The sequence below is a fragment of the Dama dama genome, chromosome 9 (assembly GCF_033118175.1).
Source record: "Dama dama isolate Ldn47 chromosome 9, ASM3311817v1, whole genome shotgun sequence".
Lineage (NCBI taxonomy): Eukaryota > Metazoa > Chordata > Mammalia > Artiodactyla > Cervidae > Dama > Dama dama.
The window spans coordinates 82,862,333-82,879,992 of record NC_083689.1 but is presented as its reverse complement, the minus strand read 5'-3'; the positions used below and the strand labels follow the sequence as shown (position 1 = coordinate 82,879,992).

At 35.1% G+C, this 17,660-nt stretch overlaps 1 protein-coding gene across 4 annotated transcripts in view; it reads left to right on the top strand.

Moving 5' to 3' along the window:
- The window catches only part of SSBP2 (single stranded DNA binding protein 2), a 303,233-nt gene that overhangs the window by 226,139 nt on the left and 59,434 nt on the right, over window positions 1-17,660 (top strand). For all 4 annotated transcript variants that reach the window (XR_009694225.1, XM_061151947.1, XM_061151945.1 and 1 more), the window contains one exon: window positions 3,618-3,677. Coding sequence is in view for 3 of the 4 variants with exons in the window: in XM_061151947.1 (XP_061007930.1) it covers window positions 3,618-3,677 (60 nt within the window). In the remaining variant the exon portion in view is untranslated. The remainder of the gene's footprint in view (window positions 1-3,617; window positions 3,678-17,660) is intronic.

Here is a 17,660-nt window from a genome sequence, read left to right as displayed (position 1 = left end):
GAAGGCAATGATCTTTATCTGGTTTGTTCACTGATATGTCCAGCCACTGAGAACAGTGGCTTTGTGGGTATATAGTAAACATTTGGTGAATGAACAAATCTCTAGCATACCTTTTAATCAATAAGCATAGCTTTTTTATTCTATTGACCTTTGATCTGAACAAAGAGCATCATTGTTGGAGTATATTTTTTTCTTCAACTAGGTTTTTCTTTTTCCTGGAAAGCATAGGAATAAACTTCTCTAGCTCCTTGATACAGATAGTTTGTGCCTTAGGAACATACACTGATATCCCCCCCAGTCCCATCCCCACGCTTCAAATATTTATATCTGTAGTACACTAACCTTTACACTTAGGGGTAATGCTGGAAATAATTAACACAGAATCATGGGGCTTTTTAAATTATTATTTCCCAAGAGACTTTTGAGATCATCTAGTCTAACTCTCATTTTAGATTGAGAAAGCTAAAGCCCTGAAAGGTTTTTAATTTAGGGTCCCTCTGCTAATTAGTGGACATACAAAAACTAGAATCCTGGCCCGTTTGACTCTCAGTCAAATGTTTTTTCTGCACGTATTATAACTGTTTAGCCCATTTTTTCAGGGGAAGGCTTTTTCCATTTAAAATATTGATTCATCCTCCTGACATCTTCAGGCAAATGTTTTGATGTCCCAACTATGAAAAAGAATTCCCCAAATATAAAAAGTTAGCACACTCTCATAGCTAAGGGCTCCTTTGAGGAATCTTTTCTTTCCAGGTTATCAACAGAGAGAACTGACAGGTCTGTCAATAGATGTAGAGGCTTCCCAGGTGGTGCTAATGTTAAAGAACCCACCTGCCAACGCAGGAGATGGAAGAGATGCGCGTTCAGTCCCTGGGTCAGGAAGATCCCTTGGCAGAGGGCATGGCTACCTGCTCCAGTATTCTTGCCTGGAGAATCCCATGGACAGAGGAGCCTGGCGGCCTACAGCCCCTGGGGTCACAAAGAGTCAGATACGACAGAAGCAACTTAGCACACACACATACTATCAGTAGGTAATCTCTTATATTAGCATTTTACCATGAAATAATTTAAACTTGTTTTACTATCTTGAATTATATTTGAAAGCAAATTGACTTCTGAATAGTGAAATACAAATATAGTAGAATGTTCTGTTTCTAATACTAAACTCTTCAGGTTCTGTTGTGTCTGCACATCAACAAGCAGTTTGAGGACCTCGGTGGTTAACTGGATAACTTAAGAATCAATCTGAATATTAAGGGCTACAGTGCTGATTTAGTATTAAAATGCTTTACCCAAAGAAAAATCCTTTACCCATTCTTTATATTTATATTTTAAGGGAAAGTAGTAGATTGTTATCTAAATTAACTAGCTTTTTGTTATTTTTTGCTTTAATTGTATAGGGTTTCAATTTTGTTTTTTACCGTCCCCAGCCCCCCGCCAAAAAGTGAACTTCTTGGCGGAGGGCATTCAAGGGGAAGTAAATTTAAAAGAGACTCTCTCTCCCAGTCTTATTCCAGAGGGGCCTCAGGTTCACAGCCACATGCATTGCCTGTCTCAGTAGGGTCTCGACGGGGCCTCATGTTCAGATAGGAGCGTGCAACAGTCCTGTTAAAACACACTTACTCACAATGCCACTGATTAGAGAAAATTTTCTCTTTTTAAATGGTCCATTTATATTAATACCGTAATGTTATTTTACATTCAGAGGAACATACAATCTCAAGGTCTCTGACCCAAATAAGGTGCATTTCAATGTCTACCAGGATTTAGTAGCGTTTTAACAATTTCTACCTTGTATTCCACTTTGAAGTGATTTTATTATAGACAGGAATTATTAGTAACCTATTTTATTTCTCCATGTCTCAAACACTAAATTGATATTGTATTTTGGCTTAGTGACTATGTCATAAAACATCACTTTGTGAAAGAAAGCCAACCATTCCAAAATCAGTGACACCGCACTTAATTATTAAATTGTTTAAATAAGTCCAGGACAGTTTCATAAATGAAATTAGGTGATCAGGAAAGTAGCAGAGGGAGTGTGAACACTGAGATGAACTTCTGGTTGACAGTATAGTTAACTAATTAATCCAATTTAGAGCAGCACTTCAGAATTGGTAAAGGAGAGTCAACTTTGATTCAATGTGTAAAAACTAAACATTTTTTAAATGTTTAAACTGGAAAATCCATTTAAGTTTTATCAGCTGAAGTTGACACTAGTACCGAATTCTAAAGTTTTTATTGATGTGTCCACGTCTCCAAAAGAGAAAGTCTATACCACATAAATTTGTTATAATTTTTCAGATGCTGCTTTTTAAATAACCCTAGAAAATATGTGTAGCCATGAACTGCAGGTCTAATTTCTAAAAATACTTGTAGAAAGAATTATAAAAACGGAATTTAGAATTATGTGAACTACTATATAGAATTGGCTTGTACAAGTCTTCAGTGAATTCACTCTTAATATTTTAATTAATATTCAACCCTTCAGAGTTGATAATTTGCTTACATTACATGTAATTATGTATTATAGTATAATCAAACAGTTACATTTATAAAAATGGAATTTTGAACAATTTTTTTAATTTGTGCTCAAATCTAAGTGTCAAAAATATTCTTCCACTCAACATCGAACAATCATCAAAATGATACTTTAAACATATTTTTCAGATAGTTTTGGGACTGTCAGAGTCAGCACATCTTAGCAGCCTCTGAGTCATCTAACAAAATAATCAACTTGTATTTTAATATAAGAACATTTTTCTGTTAATAAAAGTACACACCTCATAACATATACACACTACTATTCATAAAATAAGCAACAATGACTTGCTGTATAGAACAGGGACTATATTCAATATCTTATGATAGCCTGTAATGAAAAAGAATCTAAATAAGTATATATGTATGTTTGCATATATATATATGTATGTGTATCATTGAATCACTTTACTGTACATATGAAACTAATGCCACATTATAAATTAACTATACTTTGATTAAAAACTGTTTTGTTAAAAATGTACATACCTCATAGTCTGCTAGGCTCAAAATATGCAAAGAAATTTCAACTTTAAAATTTATAATCAATTTTGAATTACAGCAAACTCTTAATGAAAGAAGGCTGAAGGTTTTCTAACTACAAATGTACCTCGGGAAAGAAATGTCTTTACCATTTTAAACAGAACAACAAAAGAAAAGATGAAGAAATTTGGCAACTTTAAAATTATTAGAGGAAAACAAAAACCAAATTGGGTAATTTGGTCCAAAGAATATACTCAGAATCCAACTTGTATAATGATGTAGCCAGTAATCCTCTTCCTGAAGTCGTTACTAAAATTCAGTTGCCTAAATTTCTTAATCTTACCTTTTGCCAATTATATAGCCTTATCTTAATCATAATTCACATTTTTAAAAAGTTTGGCAGTTTTTCCAGATATTTTACAACTAAAAAAAATACGATGGTAATTTTTCTCCAAAGCACTTATTCTACTGAAATTAGCCACAGAAGTAAATTTATGTTTTGTGTAATTCTAAAGTTCTTCAAAGCAGTTTATTTTCAGATCTGTATCTTACATTTTTTTTGTTTTGTTTATTTATTTGTTTTACTTCAATAGCCTTTTATGTCACCTCGATACCCTGGAGGTCCAAGGCCCCCATTGAGGATACCTAACCAGGTAAGATTTTATGTGTGCTACTGAAGTTTGGTCTTTTGGTGTTTTTGTTTTGTTTTTTCCAAAGAGTCAACAAAGATCTTGACAATGTCACATATATTTCTTTCTTATAAAAATGCTAAATTATCCTTCATTTCATTTTATGGTACTTCTAATGATGTATAATCTACATCAATGGTTGGCCCATAGTTTGGTTGACTTTTTGTAAATAAAATTGTATTGGAACGCTGCCACATTCATTCATTCATGCATTGTCTGTGGCTTCTTTTAACACTGCAATAGGAGATTTGAGTCACGATGGAAACTGTAGGTGACCTGCAACCCTAAAATATTTATTATCTAGATATTTACAGGAAAAAGTTTGCTGACCCTTGGAGTCTACCATATACTTTGATTCTAAACCTTCAAAATATGTATGATTTTGGTAAATGCAGATTACACTGTAAAGGATGGCAGTGAAATTTTCTATGAACATACTTAAGTTTATTTTTATATTATAGTTACAATAACATGGCTGTAACATATCAATTTTGCTCAATTATAGTCACGTATCTGGCATATAATTAGCTTCTTCTAGAAGGGTTAGGTCAGTAGTTAACAGTAGATTGTCCATCTATTTTTACCTACAAGAGCTCTGAGATTTCATAGATTTTTGTCCTCAAATAGTTTATCAATAACAAATATTTATTTGCTAAAGAGAATAAAACACAGTTTTTACTTGCAGGTATGTTATAGTTTTAAGTTTAGACTAGAGACAGCGTGCGTGTGTGTGTGTGTCTAAAACAAGAGTAAATTAAGTGCTTAACTGTTTGGAATATTTATGTTAAGATAATTGTTTTGTCACTTTTAATTGTTTTTATCATCATTTACCCAGATCTGAAGTAAAGCCTGTTATCACAATAAATTTTTTCTTTCGTAAAAAATTTCTGCTTGCTTCCTGACCAAAAAATGAAATAAGAAAATTGTGTTTTCTTTGATAGCACATTTGATAAAAATGGAGCTTTCCTTCCCCTCTCCTCTTACTGAAATTAGTGTCCTTGAAGTGTCCTAACACACAACTGGGTGTGCCAGCACCCACATTCAACCCCAGGGGAGACCTTTAAGCAGGCCACAGTGCTGGATCATCCCATTGCTACAGTGCTGAAGTCCTCACGTTAGCAGCTGGAGGAGTTTTCTCCTTCAGACCGAATCTGCATTCTACAGGGCCAGGGGAACATGGCAGGAAATAGGAAAAAGAAGTACACAGATGCCAAGTGTTGCAACATATGGGGAGTTTTATTTTCTCTGTGGGTGAACCTGTGTATGTTGACAGTCAGATCTGCTTATAGGTGCCTGAGTCTTTTAAATTTCCTTTTTAAGGACAAAAAGTTGTATCTTTCACTGCAGTTTTCATGATGTTTCAGACATCCCATTCATAGGTATATCCATAGATATAAGAGGTGTGTAAGCCTGGCGTGCTGTAGTTCATGGGGTCGCAAAATCAGACATGGCCTAGCCACTAAACAGCAAGAATCTACATTAGGGAAATGTGAATTTCCCTATGTATGTGAGAATTTTTCTGACTCTATTATTCCATATGAATTATGAAAATACCTTGGAATTACTGTAGTTGCATCCATTTTGACACTGTTGAAATGCCTGCTACATATAAGATACTAAGTTAAGTTCCACATCCAAAGAAACTGACAAAATGAAAGACTTTTGGAAAGAGGAGTGGATTGGCAGTAGAAATGTGGAATTCTAAATCTAGGTCGTTTGAAATATTTTTGAAGAACTAGTATATAATGCCTTTGGATTTTTAAAAGAAGCAATTAAATAGTTAATGGTAATAGAGTTACAATATGGGTTCTTTTTTTGTCAATAATTTTGAACAGTCTTTACCTAAGTATATTTTAAAACAATTGTACTCTTCTGAGTGGCCCTTTTTGTCCTCCTCCCCATGTATAGTTAAGCTTTATTAATCCAAACATCTTTCAAATTTATAATAATTTACATTTTTACTATTGTTTTTAAAGAACTTTGAGCAAACTGTTAAATTTTTCCTAAAACAACATTTACACTGTTAACTAATAGCACAACATTTTCAAACAACAAAACAGTTCTTCAGTTTCATTATGTAGTCATTACAGTAGAATTGGCAATGCTATTTTTGGTGATTAATTGGAATGATGTCTATTAAAACAAGTGTTAAATTTTTAAATTTAGTCTATTTAAAATGATGAAAACTTTCTTTTATTGGTAGATTGTATCTAAGAAAATAAAAAGTAAACTATTAATTTCTTCAGTGGTGTTGACTAGTTATTTGAATATGCAAAAGATTTGCCTTTAATAAAGAGCTTCTTCAGAATTCACACTTGATTATTTCTGAGGCGGTTTTCATAATTCTGGACTAAATACATAATGGCTTATACTGTTTATATATTTATAGGACTGAGTATTTGGAACATGGTATAATATCACTATGCCCAAAAATGCAGGAAGGGGTAATATTGTCTAAAATGATGAAAGGAAAAGTAAAATTACAAAAATCTGCAAGGTTACAAAGAATAAATCCTATGGGAAACACATGAAACAGAAATTACACCAGAATTGGTTCAACTGGTCAGAATAGGTTGGTGGTGTTGAAGCATCCATAACCTGGAGGTCTTTATCCTTCTCATAGATAAAATGTTTAATCTGAAAAATTCAGTGTTCATTCAACACTCCTAAGGAAACCAAGACAGCCAGAAGTACAGAGACTGTTAGTGAGTGGCACCAAGAATAAGTTATTGATTTATTGACACTATAGAATTAGAATTTCTCACCATTCCTGAAACTCTGTTAACAGGTATGCTGGCTCACAAGTGTATATTATTGTTGACTATCTGTTTGTTGTTATTATTTTTTTTTTCCAGTGGGTTTTGTCATACATTGATATGAATCAGCCATGGATTTACATGTATTCCCAATCCCGATCCCCCCTCCCACCTCCCTCTCCACCCGATTCCTCTGGGTCTTCCCAGTGCACCAGGCCGGAGCACTTGTCTCGTGCATCCCACCTGGGCTGGTGATCTGTTTCACCATAGATAGCATACATGCTGTTCTTTTGAAATATCCCACCCTCACATTCTCCCACAAAGTTCAAAAGTCTGTTCTGTATTTCTGTGTCTCTTTTTCTGTTCTGCATATAGGGTTATCGTTATCACCTTTCTAAATTCCATATACATGTGTCAGTATGCTGTAATGTTCTTTATCTTTCTGGCTTACTTCACTCTGTATAATGGGCTCCAGCTTCATCCATCTCATTAGGACTGGTTCAAATGAATTCTTTTTAATGGCTGAGTAATATTCCATGGTGTATATGTACCACAGCTTCCTCTGTTTGTTGTTATTAAGCATCATCATCATTAGTGTTATTTTCTGTCAAAGTGAAGATCTTTTATAAAGCAAAGAATGTGTCCCAAAATTTGTGACTAGTGAAGTCTCAGTGGAATACATTTGACATGTTGACAAATATGAGAATATAATCTTAACCCACAAAACGTATGAATTTATTTTTCCTGATATTATGGGTTTAAAGAATCTAGTGATCATACCCTTTTGATGCATAAAACCATCATCTGGTTATCCTGGGACTGATAAAAATGTTTTTAAAAAGTAAAGATTTGACTAGCCAAAAGACAAACACTGGTGACTAAAGAGTTAAATGTGGGTAAAGAGTCATTTTGCAAGACAACTTGACCTTGATCAAGATTTCTATAGGATTAGTGATAATAGCAGAAAGACTTGTCAATTGTTCTAATATTTCAAAATAAACAAAAAAATAAACTTTTGAAGAAAATTATTTCCAGTGATAAAATATGGTATTACCAATGAAATTTAGAATCAGAGTATTAAACTAGAATCATTTCAAGACTTAAAAAGAAGGAAGGAGTTCAAGCTCACAATTGAAAATAATGTTGTTTAATCACACATTTTCACCCCTCCTAATTTACTTCTTTATAACTTTTGATAGTATTGACCACTTCTTGAAACTCCCCTCATGCACTCTGAAATAAATAGTCCCAGTCCACTTGCTAATTTTTTAGCTATTCAGTTTTTCCCTTTCTTATCTCATTGGTATTTTAAGAAAATTATCTTTGACCTTTTTTTCTTTTCAATTCTTGAAATCTAGTCCATTCTTATGACTTTGTCACTGATGATTCCTAAAATTATCCAATGAAAAATTTCTTTTATTCCTTTGTTAAGTATTTATTACTCTGAATTAACAGGCACGGATAGCATCAAATCTCTGAACTTAACAGTTTATTGGGGATACAGAGCAGATGACAAACCATGAGGATATAAAAGTGAGGTATAAGGATCTGTAAAAGTACATAAGAAGCCCTTACTTCCCCTGCATGCTAAGATATTCAGGGAGGCAGGGAGGAGTCATATAAAAGTGGTAGATAATGGTATTAAAGATAATTAAGATAATGAAAGTCAGGCATCTCACTGTTGGAGAAAATATTGACTGGCACATATGAAAGGAGGAAGAAGGCTAAATGTAATCCTTTTAGTTCCAAGTTTTGGATTGGAATTAGACATGTTGGATTGGCATTGGAGAGTGTGAGTTTGTGGTATGTGTATGTACCATACACACACAGATACAGAATTAGTCATAAATGTATGTACTTACATGTATATGTGTGCAGTTACACACATAGATTTTTCAAGTGCAGCATTTACTGAGAGAGACAAAAAGCAGGGTACTCAACTAACAAGGAATACCTTGAGAAGACAAATCTTGGTGTCTAAATGCTGTCCTCCACTAGAAGGAATCGGGGCCCTTTGGAAAAAGGTCTGATTCCAGAGGTAGACCAGAAAAAGTATGAAATGAACCTGGAACATCTTATACCAGTAAAGAAATGTTCAAAATATGATTAAAATGTGTCAAAAGGATGGAAGAACCAGCTTGAATAACCTCCCACTGGTCAGATCTTGCATAATTTGAATATTAAAATGAATCATGACAGTAATAGATTATAGCCCATTGATTAGAATAGGGATCTAAAAGTATCAATCAGTGAATCAATCAATAAGAAGGGAAAGCTGTTCTTTACAGTGAAATGCCAACTAGCAATCATAGAAAGAATGATGTACATGAAATATTTCCATTTGGCAACTGTAATAGTGCTTAGAAGTTGTCAGTAAAGATTAATGGGCTGATAAACTGATGAGGAATGGGACACTGACATTCTTGGAATAGCTCTAGTATTAAAAGTAATCCAATGCATAGGGGAAAAATAATGATCTAATTTTATAGACACCTGGCAGACACCAACACAATGAGATCTTAAAGGTTAACATCAACACATCAACCTCATGTACCCTCCAGTGTGATACATTGTGAAGATAACTAAATGCATTGACAACTAAATGCAGTATGTGTTCCATGAGATCTTTATCCCAAAAAGTAAAAAAGAAACATTGTTGAGACAAGTGACAAAATTTAAATAAAGTCTGTGTGTTTGGGATGGTAGTGTTTTTTTAATGGATTTCCTGACTTGAAAAGTTGTGCTGTGGTTATGTAGGAGAATATCATTGCTGAGGGAACAATACTGTAGTACTTAGAGGTGAGGAAGCATTATGGTCTGCAGCTTGCTTTCAAATGACAGATGTGATAAAATATTGACTGTTGGGAAATCAGTGTCAGGGTATATGGGGATCCTTTGTACTAGTTGTGCAATTTTTCTGTAAGCTTGAGATATTTGTACTTTAAAGCATATAAAAGGAGAACTTATGCCAAACTGGGATCACGTGGAAGAATTTTGTTAGGAAATGATCCCTAAACCAAGATGTAAAATATGTCAGAATAAGCACTTAAGAGCCTGTGACGTCCTGGAGAGAGAGTTTAGTTTTAGTTTGTGTTTTGTTTTGCTTTTAATGGTCGGTATTTAGATGTCATTGACTGAGTACATGAATTGAAAAAAAAAAAGAAAGAAAACTGAAAGAGGTTTGGAATAACGAAGTTAGAATGTCAATGTGTCAGTGGCAAGAAATTAGCCTGGAAAGGTCAGCAGGAAATAGATCATTTAGTCAAAAGTCAGTAAATAGACATAGGGTGTGCTTGTAAACAAACAAACAAAAATCAAAGGATTACAAAATTACTGCATCCCAATATAACAGTTAAGGAAATAGTTCTGATCTCGATATAGAAATTCTTTAATAGCACATTTTCTTTGAAATATTTAACAAATTTTAAACAAATTAAACTATTTTTGTTTTTAAGTTAAATTAGTGAACATTCATAGAAATTCTTGCCAGTTGTCAGGATTATGTGTATATATGTATATATACATTTTTCCTAGGGTCATTATACTTAAATCATTTCTAGCTTGATCCAGGTCTAAGTGCTGCTCAGATGACTATTTGAAACTTACAATTCAACATGTAACCAGTATTACACCACTGTGTAAAATAAACCATATTTGTTAATCTTCACCTTCCTTCAGTTCTAGTTCTCTTTCTACTCAGCAAATTGTTTGAACTTAATTGGAGTATTATTTTTCTAAATAGTTTCTTAGGGAAAATATGACTATTCAAAATAATATCAATTGGCCCCTTGACATTTTAGTTCTGCTTCTATTACAATCCCCAGTGAGTAAAATAATCTGTAGAAATAATTTATTTAAGAAGAAAAATTAGTTATTTTTTTATCCTTAATAAATCGATTTTGGGGAAGGGCATTAAACTTCTTAGGGATAAATAGGACAATTTTTGCCTAGATTTCGTTCCCAACAATAGCTCTTTTGTTTGCCACAAAATTGGGCAAAGTGGAATCATTTTAAAACTAAGAAATTAAAAAAAAAAAAAAAAACTAAGAAATTATACTGTGTGTACAAACCTTATAAAATTCACAAAATGTAAAATAGAAGTCTTATGAGGACACCTGTGATGGAGGTACTAGGTACTCATAGGTGTGAACTGTGCTCGAGGTTGCCATTTTTATGCCAAGACCTGGCCCCAACCAACAGCCAGAAGGCTCCAGAGCTGGAATGCCTTAAGCCAAACAGCGAACAGATGGGAACACAATCCTACCCATCAGCAGACAGGTTGCCTAAAGTCATCCTGAGCCAACAGTCACCTGTAATGACCTCCAAACATCGCCCTTGACACAGCCCTGCCCGCCAGAGGAATAGGACCCAGTTCCACCCACCACTGGGCAGGCAACACTCCATCCTTCCAGGAAGCCTGCACAAGCCTTTTAGACCAGCCCTATCCACCAGAGGGCAGGCACCCAAAAGCAAGACGAACTGTAATCCTGCAGCCAGTGGGACCACAAACACAGAAAGTTAGACCAAATGAGGTGGCAAAGAGATATGTTCCAGAGGAACAAACAAGGTAAAACCCCAGAAGAACAACTAAGGGAAGTGAAGATAGGCTGGCTATCAACCCAAAAGAGAATTCAGAGAAATGATGGTAAAGGCGATCCAGAATCTCAGAAAAAGAATGGGGCACAACTCGAGAAGATACAAGAAATTTTTAGCAAAGAACTAAAAATATTTAAAGAACAGAGATAAACAGTAGAAAAAATGAAATGAAAAACACACTAGAAGGAATCAGTAACAGTATAAATGAGGCTGAAGAACATACTCATGAGCTAGAAGACAGAATGGTGGAAATATCTGCTGCAGAACAAAGAATGAAAGGAAATGAGGACAGTCTAAGAGACCTCTGGGACAACAACAAAAAAAAAATACACCAACACATACATATTTTAGGGGTCTCAGAGAAGAATAGAGAGAGAAAGGGTCTGAGAAAATATTTGAAGATAGAGTACCTGAGAACTTCCCTAACATGAGAAGGGAAACTGTCACTGAAGTCCAGGATGTGTAGAGAATCCCATACAGGGTAAACCTAAGGAGAAACACACTGAAACACAAATTGAGAAAAATTAAAGACAAAGAAAAAACATTAAAAGTAACAAGGGAAAAGCAACCTATAACATACTGGGGAACTCCCATTAAGGTTATCAGCTGATTTTTCAGTAGAAACTCTGCAGGCCAGAAGGAAATGGCATGATATATTTAGAGTAATGAAAGGGAGAAATCAACCAAGGCTGCTCTACCCAGCAAGACTCTCACTTAGATTAGATGGAAAAAGCAAAAACTTTACAGACAAGCAAAAGTTAAGAGCACTACCAAACTAGCTTTATAACAAATGCTAAAAGAACTTTCTCTGGGTAGAAAAGAAAAGGCCACAACTAGCTACAAGAAAATTACAAATGGGAAAGTTCACTGGTAAAAGCAGACATACAGTAAAGGTGGGAAATCATCCACACAAATAAGACATCAAACCCAGCAGTCATAAGAAAAAAGTTAAAATGCAGGATATTGGAAATGCATTTGAAATTAAGAGACTAGCAACTTAAAACAGTCTTGTGTATACATAAACTGCTGTATCAAATCCTCATGGTAACCACAAATCAAAAATCTACAATAGATATATACACAAAAAAGAAAAAGGAATCTGAACACTGAAGACAATCATGCAACTACCAGAGAACAGAACAGAAGACAAGGAGAAGGAAAGAAAGACCTATAAAAACAATCCCAAGACAATTAGCAAAATGACCATAAGAACCTATTATCAGTATTACTTCAAATGTAAATAGATTAAATGCTCCACCCAAAAGACATAGACTGGCTAAATGGTTACAAAAATGAGACCCATATATATGCTGTCTACAAGGGACCCACTTTAGATCTAGGGACACATAAAGACTGAAAGTGAGGGGATAGAAAAAGATTTCTCATGCAAATGGAAATTAAAAAAAAAAAAAGCTGGAATAGTAATGCTCATATCAGACAAAATAGACTTTAAAATAAAGACTGTTATAAGAAGGATACTGCATATGATCAAGGGATCAATCCAAGAAGATAATAACAATTGTAAATATATATGCACCCAACATAGGAGCACTTCAATATGTATAAGGCAAATACAGTCATAAAAAGAGAAACTGACAGTAACACAGTAAAAGTGGGGGACTTTAACATCCAACTTACATCAGTAGACAGATCATCCAAACAGAAAATCATTAAGGAAACACAGGTCTTAAACAACATATTAGACAAGATGAACTTAATTGGTATTTATAGAGCATGCCATCCAAAAGCAGCAGAATACACATTCTTCTCAAATGCACATAGAATATTCTCCAGGATAGATCACATACTGGACCATAAAGCAAGCCTTGATAAGTTTAAGAAAACTAAAATTATATCAATCATCTTTCCTGACCACAATGCAATAAGATTACAGATCTACAAACAAAAATTATAAAAAAAAAAAAAAAAAAAAAAGCAACACATGGAAGCTGAACAGTGTGCTTCTAAACAATCAGTAGATCACTAAAGAAATCAAAGAGGAAATTAAAACATCCCCTAGAGACAAAATGAAAATACAACAACCCAAAACCTATGGGACACAGCAAAAGCAGTTCTAAGAGAGAAAATTATAGCAATACAATCTTACTACAGAAAATAAGAAAAGTTTCAAATAAATGACCTAACCTTATACCTAAAGCACCTAGAAAAAGGACAAACAAAACCCAAAGGTAGCAGAGAAAAGAAACCATAAACTCAGAGCAGAAAAGAATGAGATAGAGACAAAGAACAGTACAAAATAGCAGTGAAACTAAAAGCTGCTTCTGTGAGAAGATAAACAAAATTGATAAAGCTTTAGCCAAACTCATCAAGAAAAAAAGGGAGAGGGCATAAATCAATAAAAGCAGAAATGAAAAAGTTAGAGTGAACACAGAAATATGAAGGATCATAAGAGACAAACAACGTTATGCCAATAAACTGGACAACCTCGATGAAGTGGACAAATTCTTTGGTACAATCTTGCAAAACTCAATTAGGAAGAAATAGAAAATATGAATAGAACAATCACATGCACTGATATCGAAACTTTGGTTTAAGAACCCCAAGCCAACAAAGAACCACAGACCAGATGGCTTCACAGGTGAATCCTATCAAACATTTAGAGAAGAGTTAACACCTATCCTTTTGAAACTGTTTCAAAAAACTGCAGAGATCAGAACACTCCCAAACTCATTCTTTGAAGCCACCCTCAAACATGGTACCAAAATGATACAAAGATACTACAAAGTGACAAGCCAATGTCACTGATCAACATAGACACAAAATCCTAAGCAAAAGGCTAGCACACCAAATCCAACAATACATTAAAAGGATCATACACCACCCAGTGGGATTTATCCCAGGGATACAAGGATTTTTCCAATATCTGCAAATCAATCAGTGTGATAACCACATTAACAGATTGAATAAAAGTCATATGATAATCTCAGTAGATGCAGAAAAAGCATCTGACAAAATCTATTAGCAGTTTATAATTAAAAAAAAAAACAAAAACCTCTTCCAAAAGTCGTCATAGAGGGGACATACCTAAACAGGGTAAAGCCATATACGAAAGACACACACATAGCATCATACTCAACAGTGAAAAACTGAAAGCATTTCATCTTAAGATCAGGAACAATACAAGGATGTCCACTCTCACTACTTCTATTCAACATAGGTTTGGAAGTCCTAGCCATTGCAGTCAGAGAAGAAAATAAAAAGAATCCAACTTGGAAAAGAAGAAGTAAAACTGCCACCGTAGATGACGTGATACTGTACATAGAAAATTCTGGTGAAGCTACCAGAAAACTACTAGGGCTCAATGAATTTGGTAAAGTTGTGGGCTACAAAATTAATACACAGAAATGTTGCATTTCTATACACTAACAACAAAAGATCAGAAAAAGAAGTTTAGGAAGCAATGCCATTTACCATCACATCAAAAAGAATAAAACACCTAGAATAAGCCTACCTAAGGAAGCAAAACACCTGTATTCTGAAAACTTAAGATGTGAATGAAAGAAATGGAAGATGACACAAACAGATGGAAAAATACACCATGTTCTTAGACTGAAAGAATCAATACTGTCAAAATGACTATACTGCCCAAGGAAACCTTCAGACTCAATGTAGTTCCTATCAAATTATCAATGGCAGTTTTTGTAGATCTAGGGGAAAAAAAGCTTAAAATTTGACTGGAAATATGGAAAAATGAAAGACCCTAAATAGCCAAAGCAATTTTGAAAAAGAAAATTGAGCTGAAGGAAGGAATCAGGCTCCTCGACTTCAGACTGTACTATTAAGCTACAGTACTCAAAACAGTGTAGGAGTGCCATAAACAGAAATATATTTGGACCATGGAGGAAGCAAAGAAGTTCCAGGAAAACATCTACTTCTGCTCAGTTGACTATGCTAAAGCCATTGACTCTGTGGATCACAACAAACTACGGAAAATTCTTAAAGAGATGGAAGTACCAGACCACCTTATCTGTCTCCTGAGAAACCTGTGTGCAGGTCAAGAAGCAACAGTTAGGACCAGACATGGAACAACTGACTGGTTCCAAATTGGGAAAAAGAGTACGACCAACCTGTATATTGTCACCCTGCTTATTTTACTTGTATACAGAGTACATCACATGAAATGCTGGCTGGATGACTAACAAGCTGGAATTAAGACTGCCAGGAGAAATATCAACAACCTCAGATATGCAGATAGTAACTCTCTAATGGTAGAAAGTGAAGAGGAACTAAAGAGTCTCTTGGTGAGGGTGAAAGAGGAGAATGAAAAAGCTGGCTTAAAACTCAACATTCAGAAAACTAAGATCATGCCATCTGGTCTCATCACTTCATGGCAAATAGAAGGGGGGAAAATGGAAGCAGTAACAGATTTTATTTCATTGGGCTCCAAAATCACTGCTGATGGTGACTGCAACCATGAAATTAAAAGACACTTGCTCCTTGGAAAGAAAGCTATGACAAACCTAGATAGCGTATTAAAAAGGAGACATAACACTTCGCCGACAAATGTCCAGATAGTCAAAGCTATGGTTTTTCCAGTAGTCACGTATGGATGTGAGAGTTGGACCATAAAGAAAGTGAAGTGAAAGTCGCTGAATCATGTCCGACTCTTTGTGACCCCATGGACTATACAGTCCATGGAATTCTCCAGGCCAGAGTACTGGAGTGGGGACCCATTCTCTTCTCCAGGGGATCTTCCCAACCCACGGATCAAACCCAGGTCTCCCACACTGCAAGAGGATTCTTTACCAACTGAGCCACCAGGGAAGCCCAGGAATACTGGAGTGGGGAAGCCTATCCTTTCTCCAGCAGATCTTCCTGACCCAGGAATCAAACTGGGGATCTCCTGCATTGCAGGTGGATTCTTTACTAGCTGAGCAATCAAGAATTGGTGCTTTCAAATTGTGATGCTGAAGAAGACTCTTAAGTGTCCCTTGGACTGCAAGGAGGTAAAACCAGTCAATATTAAATAAGGAAATCAACCCTAAATATTCATTGGAAGGACTGACGCTAAAGCTGAAGCTCCAATACTTTGGCCACTTGATGCAAAGAGCTGACTCATTGGAGAAGACCCTGATGCTTGGAAAGATTGAAGACAAAAGGAGAAGGGGGCAGCAGAGGATGAATTGGTTAGGATAGCATCATCAACTCAATGGACATGAATTTGAGCAAACTCTGGGAGACAGTGGAGGACAGGGAAGCCTGGAATGTTGCAGTCCTTTGGATAACAAAGAGTCAGACACAACTTAGCAACTAAACAACAAAAAATAGATGAATGGATGGAGAAGAGCGTCTTCAATAAGAGGTTCTGGGAAAATTGAACAGTTGCGTATAAAAGAATGAAATTAGAGCATTCTCTAACACCATGCACAAATAAACTCAAAATGGATTAAAGACCTAAATGTAAAACCAGATACTATATAAAACTCTTAGAGGAAAACAAAGTCAGATCACTCTTTTACATAAATCATAGCAATATCTCTTTGGCTCTATCCCCTAGAGTAATGACAATAAAAACAAAAATAAATGGGATCTAGTTAAACCTAAAAGTTTTTGCACAGCAAAGGAAACCATAGACAAAACAAAAAGACAACTTACAGAATGGGGAAAAATATTTGCAAATGATGCAACCAACAAGGGATTAATTTCCAAATGTCTACAAACAGCTTATGCAGCTTAAGATAAAGAAGCTATAAAAATTAGATCTAAATAGACATTTCTCCAAAGAAAACATACAGATGGCCACAAAGCACATGAAAATATGCTCCACATTACCAATTATTAGAGAAATGCAAATCAAAAATAGATATCACCTCACATCTGTCAGTGTGGCCATCATCAAAGTCTACAAACAAAAAGTGCTGGAATGGGTGTGGAGAGAAGGGAACCCGCCTACACTGTTAGTGGGAATATAAATTCATACAGTCACTACGGAGGACAGTATGCATGTTCCTTAAATGTCTAAAATAGAGCTACCATATGATATAGCAGTCCCGCTCAAGGACATGTAACTGGAGAAAACAGTAATTTGAAAAGATCGTTCACCCCGGTGTTCACTGCAGTAGTACTTAAGAGTAGCTAAGACGTGGAAGCACCCTAAGTCCATTGAGAGAGGAATGGATAAAGAAGATGTGGTGCATATATACAATGGAATATTACTCAGCCATAAAAAGAATGCCATTTGCAGCCACATGGATGGACCTAGAGATTATCATACTAAATGAAGTAAGAGAAAGACAATTATCATATTGTATCACTTATGTGAAACCTAAAAACAGTGATACAAATGAACTTATTTACAAAGAGAAACAGACTCCCAGACTTCAAATATATGATTACCAAAAGGGAAAAGTGTGGGGAGAGATAAATTAGGAGGTTGGGATTAATACATACAGACTAGTATACACAAGATAGATAATCAACAAGGACCTACTATATAGCACAGGGAACTCTACTCAATACTCTGTAATAACCTATAATAGAAAAGAATTTGAAAAGGAAGATACATGCATATATTCAATATAACTGAATCACTATACTGTACACCCAAAATTAGCACATTATTGTAAATCAAGTA